This window comes from Pan troglodytes, chromosome 6 (assembly GCF_028858775.2).
Source record: "Pan troglodytes isolate AG18354 chromosome 6, NHGRI_mPanTro3-v2.0_pri, whole genome shotgun sequence".
Taxonomy (NCBI): Eukaryota; Metazoa; Chordata; class Mammalia; order Primates; family Hominidae; genus Pan; species Pan troglodytes.
This window is the reverse complement of record NC_072404.2, coordinates 111,930,725-111,945,828: the sequence shown is the minus strand read 5'-3', so window position 1 is coordinate 111,945,828 and position 15,104 is coordinate 111,930,725. Positions and strand designations below refer to the sequence as shown.

At 47.1% G+C, this 15,104-nt stretch overlaps 1 protein-coding gene across 14 annotated transcripts in view; it reads right to left on the bottom strand.

The window, feature by feature from the left end:
- The window catches only part of PRKRIP1 (PRKR interacting protein 1), a 63,067-nt gene that overhangs the window by 31,110 nt on the left and 16,853 nt on the right, over positions 1-15,104 (bottom strand). For 2 of the 14 annotated variants that reach the window (XR_010158915.1, XM_054656186.2), the window contains one exon: positions 2,813-2,950. The exons of 11 other annotated variants lie outside the window; for them this stretch is intronic. Coding sequence is in view for 1 of the 3 variants with exons in the window: in XM_063815488.1 (XP_063671558.1) it covers positions 15,047-15,102 (56 nt within the window). In the remaining 2 variants the exon portion in view is untranslated. Of the gene's footprint in view, positions 1-2,812; positions 2,951-6,411; positions 15,103-15,104 lie in introns of those variants that run through there. One more of the 14 variants, XM_063815488.1, reaches the window with a different exon arrangement.

The following is a 15,104-nucleotide window of genomic DNA, read 5'->3' as shown; positions in this document are numbered from 1 at the left end:
ATCACTGCATTTTTAGAAAAGACAAGTTCAATGATCCTAGCCCCTGCCTCTTCCTGTACATAATCTCTGACGGGATTAATGATTATGCTTCTATAACTTTTTTTTTTTTTTAGAGACAGGGTCTCGCTTGGTTGCCCAGGCTGGAGTGCAGGGGCTCAATCATAGGTCACTGCTGCCTTGAACTCCCGGGTTCAGGCACTCCTCCCACCTCAGCCTCCTGAGTAGCTGAGACTACAGGCGCATGCCACCACACCCAGTTAATTTTTTATTTTTATTTTTTGCAGAGACAAGGTGTTGCTGTGATGCCCAGGCTGGTCTTGAACTCCTGGGCTCAAGCGATCCTCCCGCCTGGGCCTCCCAAAGTGCTGAAATTACAGGTGTAAGTCACCATGCCCAGCCAAGCCTCTGTAATCTGTAACTAGATAATACCCTCACACACAGCCTTGATGAAATTTTGCTCTATTGTTAACTTCTGAGCACATTAGATATAACTTTTTTTTTTTTTTTTGAGACAGAGTCTCACTCTGTCCCCCAGGCTAGAGCTCACTGCCTCCCAGGTTCAAGTGATCCTCCTGCTTCAGTCTCCTGAGTAGCTGGGAATACAGGTGCACGCCACCACGCCTGGCTAATTATTGTATTTTTAGTAGAGATGGAGTTTCACCATGTTGGCCAGGCTCGTCTCGAACTCCTGACATCAGGTGATCCACCCGCCTCAGCCTCCGAAAGTGCTGGGATTATAGGCATGAGCCACCACGCCCAGCTTGATATAACTTCTGAGCACATGCAGGGCACCACCAACTGTATATAAATGTTTTTATATAAACTGTATATAAATATAAATATATAAATGTGTGCTGAAACTCTGTTTTGGAGCAGTTTAACAAACTCTGTGAAAGACTTTCCCTGGTTACAGTCCTCAGTAAGATTGCAAAAAACTAACCTTAATTTTTTAAAAGCCTGATTTTTTGTTTAGTTGACATTGAGAAACAGAAAAGGCCCGGCATGGTGGCTCACACGTGTAATCCCAACGTTTTGGGAGGCCGAGATGGGCAGATCACTTGAAGTCAGGAGTTTGAGACCAGCATGGCCAACATGGTGAAACCCCATCTCTATTAAAAATACAAAAATTAGCCAGGTGTGGTGGTGTGTGCCTGTAATCCCAGCTATTCAGGAGGCTGAGACAGGAGAATAGCTTGAAACTGGGAGATGGAGGTTGCTGTGAGCCAAGATCGTGCCACTGCACTCCAGCCTGGGTGACAGAGCAAGACTCTGTGTCTAAAAAAAAAAAGAAAAAGAAAAAGAAAAAAAATTAGAGAGAGAAAGAGAAAGAGAAAAGCTGTTGCTCACATACATTTGGTGTTACAGACCATAGGCTGTTTGGCTCCCCTTGTAATGAAACTTAACAGGGATCCAAGCAGATTTCCCAGACAAGGCATTTATTTCAGAGCTTGTGCTTGAGTGCAGGGAAGACAATGGAAGCAGAAGTGAAGGGATCCTCCAGCTGACTTGTGGAAGAGCCAGTGGGGAGTTTTTTGTGTGTGTGTGTGTGTGAGACAGAGTCTTGCTCTGTCGCCAGGCTGGAGTGCAGTGGCGCAAACTCAGCTCACTGCACCTCCGTTTCCCAGGTTCAAGCAATTCTCCTGCCTCAGCCTCCCGTGTAGCTGGGACTACAGGTGCACGCCACCACGCCCGGCTAATTTTTTGTCTTTTAGTAGAGACAGGGTTTCACCATGTTGGCCAAGATGGTCTCAATCTCCTGACCTCATGGTTCGCCCGCCTCGGCCTCCCAAAGTGCTGGGATTACAGGCATAAGCCATTGCGCCTGGCTGGGAATTTTTTTTATTAGGCAAAGCATGGGAATTGACATCAGGGGTAGGGTATGCAGGCTGGGCTGGGCAAAGCACGTGAGGGTATGCAGGTCGCATATCTGGTTTTGAGGGTATGCAGGTCGCATATCTGGTTGCGATGGTTATCTTAAGTAATGAGTCACCTGGTAGTCTGGCTGGTGGCAACAAGGGTGTCAATCAATTGTTCAGCATTCCTTCCCGAGGTGGGACACTCCGCAAGCTTCATTTGATATTTGGATCTCCTAAGGCCAGTCTCTGGAATTCTTTTTTTTTTTTTTTTTTTTGAGACAGTTTCGCTCTTTATTTTCTTTGTATGACTAAAGCCTCGGGGTTAGCAGCTATATTGTCAGCGAGGCAATGGTGTGGGTTTTGTGATCAGTGGGACAAGAGAAGGAAAAAGGGAAAGGATGTGAAGGAGAAGCTCTGTCCAGTTCCTGTTCTGTTTCCCTGGGAGCTGGCCAGACATTCACAGCTGGGTCTTGGTGTTCTCTTGTCAAACAAAAGTAATTTCCAGGACACCAACATCACACAAGACCATTCCGTGACCACAAAAACCTGGTGCGGTGGCTCATGCCTGTAATCCCAGCACTTTGGGAGGCCGAGGTGGGCAGATCACCTGAGGTCAGGAGTTTGAGACCAGCCTGGCCAACATGGTGAAACCCCGTCTCTACTAGAAATACAAAAAATAGCCAGGCGTGGTGGTGCACACCTGTAATCCCAGCTACTCGGGAGGCTGAGGCTGGAGAATTGCTTGAACCTGGGAGGCAGAGGTTGCAGTGAGCTAAGATTACGCCTTTGCACTCCAGCCTGGGCGACAGAGCAAGACTCTGTCTCAAAATAAATAAATAAATAAATAAAAATAAAAATAAAAGAAACATTTGCTGGAGGGACATGGGCTCCTAGGGACAGGGTCGCCCTCCCACTGAGTCCCCAAGAGGATGAACAGGTAGACAAGTGGATGGTACCTGGAGGGTGAAGTGTTGGTTCTCCAAAGGTCATTCCTGGCTGCCCAATAGTGGGTGGTTTTCTAGGAGCTCAGGGTGGAATTAAGGGTCCTTAGTGGCCCAGGTCTGTCACTGGAACCTGGGGAGGGCTTGGCCTGGCTGGGGCCATGCACACACACGTTAGCAACTAGTACCTCACTTTTCTCCAAACACTCCACAGAATGAAGGTTTTTGTCTACAAAACAAAGCATCTTTTCCTCCTTGGAGAACTCCCATACAGGCTTCTCAACTAGGCCAAAATGCTACCTCCTCCAAGAAGCCTTCTCAGATTGCCTCTCCCACCCCTCACTTCCAGGAAGTGAATTGCTCCCTTCTTGGTGCTCTCCCAGCTCTGAATCCCAATAACTGGTGAAGTAGTTACCACTATGTCCTCCCCATCTGTGTCCCCATGGGCTTGGCAGGGTGGTGGGCTGGGCCAGAATCCCAGCATCTAACCCTGGCATGGTGTAGAGTGGGTACTTCCAGGATGCTTGGAGAATAAAGGAATGAAAACATATATGAAGACTGAATAGATGTGTCAGTGAGATGAGCAAGTGATGGATGAATGAATGAATAAGGACATTAAGAGAAAGAATGAATGAAGACTCAATCAATAAAAGGACACTTAATAAATGAACATGTGAGGCCATGGACTATCAGAAAGCCACAGAGCCAGGAGTGCGGGGCAGTGTCTGTCCGGTTGGTAAAGGTCTCCCTGGCACCCCCAGCCTCAGTGTCTGTCACAGAGCTGGTGCTTGGCAGATATCTGCTGGATGAAAGTTAAACGAATGAATGGAGTGAAGGAATGCATGAAGGCAAGAGAGAGTTAAGGCATGTGGGTGTGAAGGAGCTGGTAATAACTTCAGTGTCTAAGTCTGGTCTAAATTGTGGACATATTTATCAGCAGACATATGTTTTTCAATAGACGGGGTCTCACTCTGTCACCAGGCTGGAGTGCGGTGGTGCCAGTATAGCTAACTGCAGCCTCGAACTCCTGGGCTCAAGGGATCCTCCTGACTCAGTGTCCAGAAAAGCTAGGGCTACAGGCAGGTACCACTATGCCCAGCTAATTTTTCACATTTTTTGTAGACATGGGGTATTGCTGTTTCCCAGGCTGACCTCAAGCAATTCTTCAGCCTTGGACTCCTGAGTAGCTATGACAACAGGCTGGTGCCACCACACTCAGCTAACTTTTTATTTTTATTTTTTGAGAGGGAGTTTCTCTCTTGTCACCCAGGCTGGAGTGCAATGGCGCGATCTCGGCTCACTGCAACCTCTGCCTCCCAGGTTCCAGCGATTCTCCTGCCTCAGCCTCCTGAGTAGCTGAGATTACAGGCACCCGCCACCATGCCCGGCTAATTTTTGTATTTTTAGTAGAGACAGGGTTTCGTCATGTTGGCCAGGCTGGCCCCGAACTCCTGATCTCAGGTGATCCACCTGCCTCAGCTTCCCAAAGTGCTGGGATTACAGGCGTGAGCCACCTTGCCCAGCCTAATGTTTTATTTATTTATTTATTTATTTGGTAGAGCTGGAGTCTTGCTATGTTGCCCAGGCTATCATCCTGATTTTACTGAAATGGAACTGAGGCCCAGAGGAGAAAGCAATTGGCTCAGGGCCACACAGACTCAAACCCAGCAGTCTAGCCCTGGGTCTGTGACAGCCTGAGTGATTATGTGACTCACAGACAGATGGGACAGGGCCCCAGCAGACCCTGGCGGGAACCCTGGTGGCACCTTCCTAGGTGGCACCTTCCTGGGGCTGAGGTCAGATTTGAGGTCCGGCTCCCTGGGATGAAAGGCCGCCTCACAGATGCCCACAAGTCTCACACCCAGGGTGATGTCCCTTCTGCCACCAGAGGGCAGCAAATCCCCACCCAGGTCCCGCCACTAGGAGCCTTAATCCACCTTTCCTGAGATCCAGAACTGGGCACCCAGGGAGCAAGGTCTACTGGCTGGAAGATACCAGTGCTTTGCAGACTGGCAGACTGGGTGCCACCTACCCTAGGCTTGCACAAGCAACCTAACCTCTCTAAGGCTGTTTCCTTATGTGCAAATTGGTACAAGCGAATCTACCTTGTCGTTGGCACATGGGTAAAATGACGTTTGGACATGCAGTGTCCAGCAGAGCCTGACATTCAATAACATGGCTCATGCCTGTAATCCCAGCACTTTGGGAGGCCGAGGCAGGTGGATGATCTGAGGTCAGGAGTTCGAGACCAGCCTGGCCAACATGGTGAAACTCGTCTCTACTAAAAATACAAAAAAAATTAGCCGGGCGTGTGGGGTCGGGGAGCTGCCTGTAATCCCAGCTACTCAGGAGGCTGAGGCAGGAGAACTGCTTGAGCCCAGGAGGCGGAGGCTGTAGTGAGCCAAAATCGCGCCTCTGCACTCCAGCCTGGGAGACAGAGACTCTGTCTGGAAAAAAAAAAAAAAAAAAAAAATAGGTGACCACACTTGTCCTAGTTTGATCCTAGGACTGAAGGGTTTCCCAGGAAGTGGGACCTTTAGTGCTAAAACCAGGAGAATCTTGGGCAAGCCAGGATGGTTGATTACCCTAGACGAGTGGGTACTCCTACTTCAATTCTTTGAGTAGTGGTTGATACTTTAAGTACTAAAACAGCAGGGGTTTTTTTCTTTTTTCTTTTTCTTTTTCTTTTTTTTTTTTTTGAGACAGTGTTTCACTCTCGTTACCCAGGCTGGTCTCAAACTAGAGAAATGAAAATATATGTCCACTGACTGACCTGTATGTGAATACAAACAGTAGCTTGATTCATAATTGCCAAAAACTGGAAACAACCCATATGTCCATCAAATTGAGATCTAGACCTACAGGGAAATACTACTTAGCAATAAAAGGAAGGAGCTTTTGCTGAGTGCGGTGGCTCATGACTGTAATCCCAGCACTTTAGGAGGCTGAAGAGGGAGGATCACTTGAGGCCGGGAGTTCAAGACCAGCCTGGCCAACAAGATGAAAGCCCATCTCTACTAAAAATACAAAAATTAGCTGGGCATGGTGGTGTGCACCTGTAATCTCAGGTACTTGGAAGGCTGAGGCAGGAGGATTGTTTGAACCCAGGAGGCGGAGGTTGCAGTGAGTCGGATTAAGAAGATGGATTAAGAGATCATACCACTGCACTCAGCCTGGGCGACAGTGAGACCCCATCTCAAAAAAAAAAGGGGACCAGGTGTGGTGGCTCATGCCTGTAATCCCAGCACTTTTGGAGGCCGAGGCGGGCAGATCACGAGGTCAGGAGATCAAGACCATCCTGGCTAACAGGGTGAAACCCAGTCTCTACTAAAAATACAAAAAAATTAGCCAGGCTTGGTGGCGGGCGCCTGTGGTCCCAGCTACTCAGGAGGCTGAGGCAGGAGAATGGCGTGAACCCGGGAGGCGGAGCTTGCAGTGAGCCGAGCTCGTGCCACTGCACTCCAGCCTGGGCGACAGAGTGAGACTCCATCTCAAAAAAAAAAAAAAAAAGGAAAAAGAAAAAAGAAAAAGGAAGGAAGGACCTCTTGAGGCTTGCAATAACGTGGATGGATCTCAGATGCATTATGTTTAGTGAGTGAAGTCAGATCTATTAATAGAAGGCCACAACCTGAATGGTTCCATTTACTTGATGTTCTGGAAAAGCCAAAATGATAGGGATGGAAAACAGATCAGCAGTTGCCATGGGCCAAATAGGAGGACGGGACTGACCTGGGAGGGCCTCAGGGAACTTTCTTGGGTAATAGATATTTTTTCCCCTCCCTCCCTCCCTCCCTCCCTTCTTTCCTTCTTTTGAGATGGCGTCTCACTCTGTTGCCTAGACTGGAGCACAGTGGCGTGACCATAGCCCATTGCAGCCTCAAACTCCTGGGCTTCAGTGATCCTCCTGCCACAGCCTCCTGAATAGCTGGGACTATCGGTGCGCACCACCACACCTGGCTATTTTTACTTTATTATTATTATTATTATTGTAGAGATGATGTCTTGCTGTATTGCCCAGGCTGGTCTCAAACTCCTGGCTTCCAGTGATCCTTCCATCCCCAGAATCCCAAAGCACTGGGATTACAGGCATGATCCACTGCACCTGGCCTCTCTGCATAATATTTGGATGACAAAAATGTTCTATATCTGAATTGTGGTGGCAGCTACACAACCATCCACATTTATCAAACTTATTTAACCATATACTTCTATTTATTTATTCATAGACAGGGTTTCACTCTGTCGCCCACGCTGGAGTGCAGTCTCTCGATCTCTGCTCACTGTAACCTCTGCCTCTCAGCCTCAAGCAATCCTCCCATCTCAGCTTCCCGAGTAGCTGGGACTACAGGCACGCACCACCATGCGCAGCTAATTTTTGTATTTTTTGTTTTTGTTTTTTTGTAGAGATGGGGGTCTCACTATGTTGCCCAAGCTGGTCTCAAACAGAGTCCTGGGATTACAGGTGTGAGCCACTGTGCCTGGACTTGAACCATATACTTTAAAAGGGTGGATTTAATCGTATGAACATTGTACCTCAATAAACTTGACCTAATTTACAGTGTGGATTTGCCAGGTTGCAGGGGAGCTAACCCTCCATTGTCTGAGTTGCTTTGGTGAGGAGTTCAGCCTTTAGCTCCTTGTGCCCTCTGAGGCAGCTCGGGCCTGTAAATCTGCCCTGCTCACCATAAGGCCAAGGCTTGGGGTGACAGGTTTTTGAAAACCCAGAGGCCAATGTGGTTGAAGCCCCCACACTTCTTTTTATTTATTGGTTTATTTATTATTATTATTTTTGAGACAGAGTCTCGCTGTGTCATCCAGGCTGGAGGGCAGTGGTGCAATCATAACTCACTGCAGCCTCAACCTCCTGGGCTCAAGTGAACCTCCCAACTCAGCCTCCTGAGTAGCTGGGACTACAGGAGCACATCACCACGCCTGGCTAATTTTTATTTTATTTTATTTTATTTTATTTATTTTTTTGAGACGGAGTCTCGCTGTCGCCCAGGCTGGAGTACAGTGGCGCAATCTCAGCTCACTGCAAGCTCTGCCTCCTGGGTTCACGCCATTCTCCTGCCTCAACCTCCTGAGTAGCTGGGACTACAGGCGCCCACCACCACGCCCAGCTAATTTTTTGTATTTTCAGTAGAGACGGGGTTTCACCGTGTTAGCCAGGATGGTCTCAATCTCCTGACCTCGTGATCCGCCCGCCTCGGCCTCTCAAAGTGCTGGGATTACAGGCATGAGCCACCGCGCCCGGCCTACGCCTGGCTAATTTTTAAATTTTCTGTAGAGATGGTGTCTTGCTCTGTTGTCCAGGCTGGTCTCGAACTCCTGAGCTCATGTGATCCTCCTGCCTCAGCCTCCAAAAGTGATTATCACACCACTGCCCTCCAGCTTGGGTGACAGAGTGAGCCCTTGTCTCAAAAAACAAAACAACAAAAAAGATAGCTTGTCTATGGAGGTCACACAGTGTCTGTCCCAAGCCATTCCAGGGATTGTGCAATTGGTCCATCAGCAGAATGGCCACGCGCAGGACTGAAGGCTACACATGGGCATGATGGCGTGAGCTCACTCTCAGCAAGGCTGATGTATTTACTGCTGCCACTGAATGCCTGAACTGAATGACCCATGATACAGTGCGATCCTTTGAAGAGCCCAGTCAGCCTCTTGGGGGTAAGTTGATTACACTGGCCGCCTTTCATCCCAGAGGGGGGCATTGATTTGTCTTACTCTAATTGGTACTACACCAGAAATGGACTGGCCTTTTCTATCTGCAGTACCTCTGCCAGCACCATCATTCAAGGGCTTGCAAAATGCATCTGACTTGTGGGGAAGGGATCTCCTATGTCATCTCTTCAGACCAAGGGGCCATTTACGGCAAAGAAGATGCAGCATGGCCAGGTGCGGTGGCACATGCCTATAATCCCAACGCTTTGGGAGGCTGAGGCAGGTGGATCACCTGAGGTCAGGAGTTCAAGACCAGCCTGGCCAACGTGACGAAGTCCCGTCTCTACTAAAAATACAAAACAAAACAAAAGAAAAAAATTAGCTGGGTGTGGTGGCACACGTCTGTGCTCCCAGCTACTGGGGAAGCTGAGGCAGGAGAATCGCTTGAACCCAGGAGGTGGAGGTTGTAGTGAGCTGAGATCGCACCACTGCACTCCAGCCTGGGCGATAGAGCAAGACTCAGTCTCAAATACAAACAAACAAAACTTAACAACTGGCCAGACATGGTGTCCCAGCTACTAGAGAGACTGAGACAGGAGGATGGCTTGAGTCCAGGGGTTCAAGATCAGCCTGGGCAATATAGCAAGACTTCCATCTCTATCAAAAAAAAGAAAAAGTAAAAAAACTAACTGGCTTCAGAGGGGAAGGGGATAAAACTGTGATTGGTAGCATTTGCCTATCATACTATTATATAAATATTCCCATAGTGGTCAATGTCAAGCTACTAGCACGATATCAGCTGGTTCACAAAAGTCTTGAAATTTTAAAAATTGTTTCTCATGAGAGGATACAAGCCAGCTTCATCATGTCACTGTGACCATATATGTCCATAGATTAAGTTGTTCAAATCTTCTATATCCTTACTAATTATTTGTCTATTTTATCAGTTTCTGTTGAAAAGTATGTTAAAATTTCCCACTATTTTTCGTTTAGCTATTTAGTCTTATAGAGTTGTTGATTTTTGCTTTATGTATTTTAAGACAATATTACTAGGTACATGCAAATTTAGAATTCTTTTATCTTCCTGGTGAATTTAACTTTTTATTACAGTGAAGAGTTACTGTTTATCTTGAGGAATAATTTTTTTTAACCTTTAAACCTTGATATTTATTTTTAATTTAGCATTATATTAACTGCCTCTGGAGAGAATTTACCTTGGCTTCTGCCAGGATATACATTGCTAGCGCTTGAGAGTGCCAACAATCTATGAATCTATGATTACTTTTATTCAGTTTCAGGAACGGAGATGATTAGAAGCTGGACTTTAGTCCACAGAAGGGCTGGTCTATTTCTTTCTTTTCTATTTTTTTTTTCTTTTTTGAGACAGAGTGTCGTTCTGTCACCTAGGCTGGAGTGCAGTGGTGTGATCTCGGCTCACTGCAACCTCCGCCTCCTGGGTTCAAGGAATTCTTGTGACACCTCAGCCTCCCAAGTAGCTGGGACAACAGGTGTGCACCACCATGCCCGGCTAATTTTTGTATTTTTAGTAGAGACAGGGTTTCACCATGCTGGCCAGGCTGGTCTGGAACTCCTGACCTCAAGTGATCTGCCCGCCTTGGCCTCAAAGTGCTGGGATTATGGGTGTGAGCCACTGTGCCTGGCTTTCTGGTCTATTTCTGATTCCTAGGATGCAGCATTTTTTTTGGTTTCACTCCAAAGTGCAGAGACTTTAATAGGGCCCCTTGCCTTGGCAGGTCCTGTATTCAAATAATTGTTCCCTAGCCCAACAAGGCTGTTGAAAGCCTTCTCAGCCTTTTAGACATTCATCCACCTCTTCCAAATTGGCAGACAACTCCAGGAAAAAGTAGTTTGAAATGCTGGGCTCACCTCTCCAGATTTTTTGTTCTTCTCCCAGGCTGTAGCCTCATCATTCTTCACTACCTCCTCAACATTACAATGGCTTAAGATTTTAAAAAATACATTTGACCAGCTTTCCTATCTTACTCACTGAGTGGGTTGGTTGGAGATACTTAATGTGCCATTATAGGGAGTGGAGGTCTTAGTAGACATTTTTTTTTCTTTTTTGAGACAGGGTCTCTCTCTGTCACCCAGGCTGGAGTGCAATGGTGCGATTATAGCTCACTGCAGCCTCAACCTCCCGGGCTCAAGCGATCTGCCCACCATGGCCTCCCAAAATGCTGGGATTACAGGCAAGAGCCACCATGCCCGGCTGATACTATTTTTTTGGAAATGGAGTTTCACTCTTGTTGCCCAGGCTGGTGTACAATGGCGTGATCTCGGCTCACTGCAACCTCCACCTCCCCGGTTCAAGTGATTCTCCTGCCTCAGCCTCCCGAGTAGCTGGGATTACAGGCGCCCGCCACCACGCCTGGCTAATTTTTGTATTTTTAGTAGAGATGGGGTTTCACCATGTTGGCCAGGCTGGTCTCGAACTCCTGACCTCAGGTGATCTGCCCACCTCGGCCTCCCAAAGTGCTGAGATTACAGGCGTGAGCCACTGCACCTGGCCCTTACTGAGCTTTGAATCCAGTAGGTGCATTTTTGGCCCTATTGGAGCAGACAACCTACTGTCATTTGTGGAAATTAGCAAGCTTGTACACAAACAATGTACAAATACAGGCTGGTTAAGAGAGGTTGGAAATATGACTCAGGACTAATCATTAAGTAAGAGAATATTACACAGGTAGTAGCCTTCCCTGTCACACACCTTGCTTTCAAATTTATTTTCAGTCAGCACCTAATTTTTTTTTGTTTTTTTTTTTTGAGATGGAGTCACCCTGTCGCTCAGGCTAGAGTACAGTGGTGCGATCTCGGCTCACTGCACCCTCCCCCTCCTGCGTCCAAGTGATTCTCCTGCCTCAGCCTCCTGAGTAGCTGGGATTACAGGTGCCCACCACCAAGCCCAGCTAATTTTTGTGTTTCAGTAGAGATGGAGTTTCATCATGTTGTCCTCTCAAACTCCTGACCTCAAGTGATCTACCCGCCTTGCCCTTCCAAAGTGCTGGGATTACAGGTGTGAGCCATCGTGCCCAGCCAGCACCCAATAATTTAATTGGCATACTGAACCCGGTTCCACCCAGAAGTCAGTGGACTTCACATTTCTCTGCTGTTTGATCTTAAATAAGAGCAACAGACTAGGAGAGGTGAGAAAGTGCTGATTAAGCCCGAGGGTAAATAGGAGTTAAGCAAACAAGAGAAGAGGGAAGAGCGATGCAGATAGAGGGAGCAGCACATGTGAAGATCCTGTGGTCGGACCCAGCGTGAGGTTTTAGGAACTCCTCGGACAGTGTAGCTAGAGTACAGAGCAAAGGAGGAAATTGGGTGAGGTAAGGTAGCCAGGGGCCAAATGATACAAGATGTCTGTGAAGCCATGTTAAATATTTGACGTTTTATCCTAAGCACCTAGGAGGTTAGCAAGGGGGAGACAGTGACAATATCAGTCTTGTCGCCCAGGCTGGAGTGCAGTGGCATGATCTCTGCTCACTGCAACCTCCACCTCCCAAGTTCAAGCGATTCTCCTGCCTCAGCCTCCCGAGTAGCTGGGATTATAGGCACTCACACCACACCTGGCTAATTTTTGTACTTTTAGTAGAGACGGGGTTTCACCATGTTGGCCAGGCTGATCTCAAACTCCTGACCTCAAGTGATTCACCTCCCTGGGCCTCCCAAAGTGCTGGGATTACAGGCGTGAGCCACCGCGCCCGGCCTTGTTTTAAGCATTTGGGGATCAATTGCAGGGACCTATTGGACTATGGGGAAAATGAGATGGTTCTACTCCTGTATTTTAAAGTCTTCCTTTTCCTTTTGGTTTCTTTAGTTTGTAGTTAAGGCTTTGCAGACTTGCATCCCATAATGTCTTCTTTTCTTTCATTTTTTTTAATTTTTATTTTTTGAGACAGAGTCTCACTTTGTCACCCAGGCTGGAGTACAGTGGTGCGATCATAGCTCACTGCAGCCTTGAACTCCTGGACTCAAGCAGTCCTCCCACCTCAGCCTCCTGAATAGCTGAATACAGGCACGTGCTACCACACCTGGCTAATTAGTATTATTGTTTTTGTAGAAATGGGGTCTTGCTCTATAGCCCAGGTTGGTCTTGAACTCCTGGGCTCAAGCCATCCTCCTGCCCTGGCCTCCCAAAGTGCTGGGATTATAGGCATGAGCCACGGTGCCCAGCCTTTGTCTTAGTTTTTGGTCCCCCTCACCCGACCCCAGAGTTCTAGAACCATTCCCTTGCAAAGAGAGGGACTGGTCACGGCTGGGGATGGAGAAGTGCTGTGGTAGGAGCCCTTTCTTCTCTTTCTTCCCCAGCTGGATTGCCAAACCTACCCTGCGGTCCTCGTCTTCCTGGCCCCATAGCTCCTCCTCGCCAAGCATGTCTTCCCCACTGCAGAGAGCTGCGGGAGGTACCAAGAGGGCCTTGTCTGCATCTTCTAGTTCCTCTGCCAGTCTACCCTTCGATGACAGAGACTCAAACCATCCCTCAGAGGGTAAGCAGATGTTGCATTGTGCGGCCACTTCCTGTGTCCCTGGCAGCCTTCCCCCTCTCGTTTTCCCACATTGATGATAATATGCGTGGGACTGTGTGAAAACACCAGAAGTGCTGTACTCGTTCAGCACAGTGACACCCTCCCTCCAGCTCCAGGTGTTTTTTTTTTTGGCGGTCCTAGATGTTGTAGACATCAAAATAGTAGTACATCCTATTTTTTGTTTGTTTGTTTGTTTGTATGAGATGGAGTCTTGCCCTGTCGCCCAGGCTGGAGTGCAGTGGTGTGATCTTGGCTCACTGCAACCTCTGCCTTCCGGGTTCAAGCACATCCTGTTTTTAATCCATCCTCCATCGTGTCTAAACCTCTCTTAAACACATTTCTGTGTTCAGCATGTACAACCCCTGGTGGGGGCTGGGAGGTGGCAGATGGGTGAGTAAAGAGTTCTTTACTTGTTGCCTGGTAAATTGTATAAACTTTTTATCTGGTGTCCCCTAGTTCTTCTACTTGGGGATTTTGTAAACAGGTCTGTGTATCCTTATTTATTACCACATGAGGTTATTTTGTGTAGGTTATAATAATATATCTTGGTTTTTTATCTTTCCAGAAGGAAAAAAGCTAATGTCATACAGATCTGCTTTGTCCCCTGGCTGTTTTAATTGGCTTTCTCTGAATCATTTCTGTTTCTGTCAGTGCTGCTGTGGTGTACCCGATTATATCAATGTTACACACTTGAATTGATATGACATGTGGTTGATGTTTCACGGGGTGAAATTTAACTCTAGGTCCATATTACTCTCCCATTTATGGATGAGTGATGAATGACTTCCTGGGCCATGATTGTTTTTCTCTACAAAGAGCAGTCATCTCTCTACCCGCTAAGTGAGTAGCATTTGATTCTCTTCTTCGGAGAGAATACTAGGAAGGGTTGTCCTTCCCGTGCCTCATTTCCTCATTCTTCGTCTCCACTGCTTTCATGTGAAAGTTTTCCTTTAAGACTTTGTCCTGGCCGGGTGTGGTGGCTCACGCCTGTAATCCCAACACTTTGGGAGGCCAAGGCAGGTGGATCACCTGAGGTCAGGAGTTTGAGACCAGCCTGGCCAACATGGTGAAGCACCTGTAATCCCAGCTACTCAGGAGACTGAGGCAGGAGAATCACTTGAACCTGGGAGGTGGAGGTTGCAGTGAGCCGTGATCACACCATTGCACTCCAGCCTGGGTGACGGGAGTGAAACTCTGTCTCAAAAAAAAAAAAAAGACTTTGTCCCAACTTCCTACTAACAATAAGCTCATTTTTTCTTAAATTCTGAATATGTTTTTCTCATGGAGATGGGATGCAGTGAGAGACAGAGAAACTAATTCATTAGCCTTTTATATGGAGGGAATTAGGGTGGTTATATTTAAAGAGAACGGTACTTTCTCACAGGAATACTGACTCTTTATTAGCTGATGAAGGCAGTGACTTTGAAGACAGCTTGAATCACAGTGTGAGGAAGAAAGCAGCAAAATGACCACCAAAAGCAACACCGGTGAGTCAGCCAGTTTTCTTTTGTTTTTGAATCTTGTGGGGGAAGCAGCCCAGCTACTTGGGAGGCTGAGGCAGGACAATAGCATGAACCCAGGGGGCAGAGCTGGCAGTGAGCCGAGATCACGCCACTGCACTCCAGCCTGGGTGATAGAGCGACACTCCGTCTCAAAAAAAAAAAAAAAAACCTAAAAGAGGTTCAGGTGATATGGTTCATAAAAGGACAAGATTTACAAAGTGTTAAGGGACGGAAATAGGAAGAAGAGAAATTTTGAAGAGAAAAGAAGAGAAAAGGACGTTAGGATATAGGGATACAGGAAGGGGACTCAAGGACTTTTTTTTTTAAGGGAAAAAAGTTAATAAACTTCATAATATAAAAATCAATTATTTCAGGACTAACTCAGACTCTGCCATGGAATTGGCAGCATAAGCCTACTTGTGTGATAATGATGAGACCAAGTGTTAATGTCACTGTTACCTTTTTTTCATATTTCTGATCTTTTTATACATATTAGATGGCAAACATCCAGAGAAAGGGTCCCGAGTGGTACATCGTCATAGCCGGAAACAGTCAGAGCAACCAGCCAATGATCTTTTCAATGCTGTGAAAGCT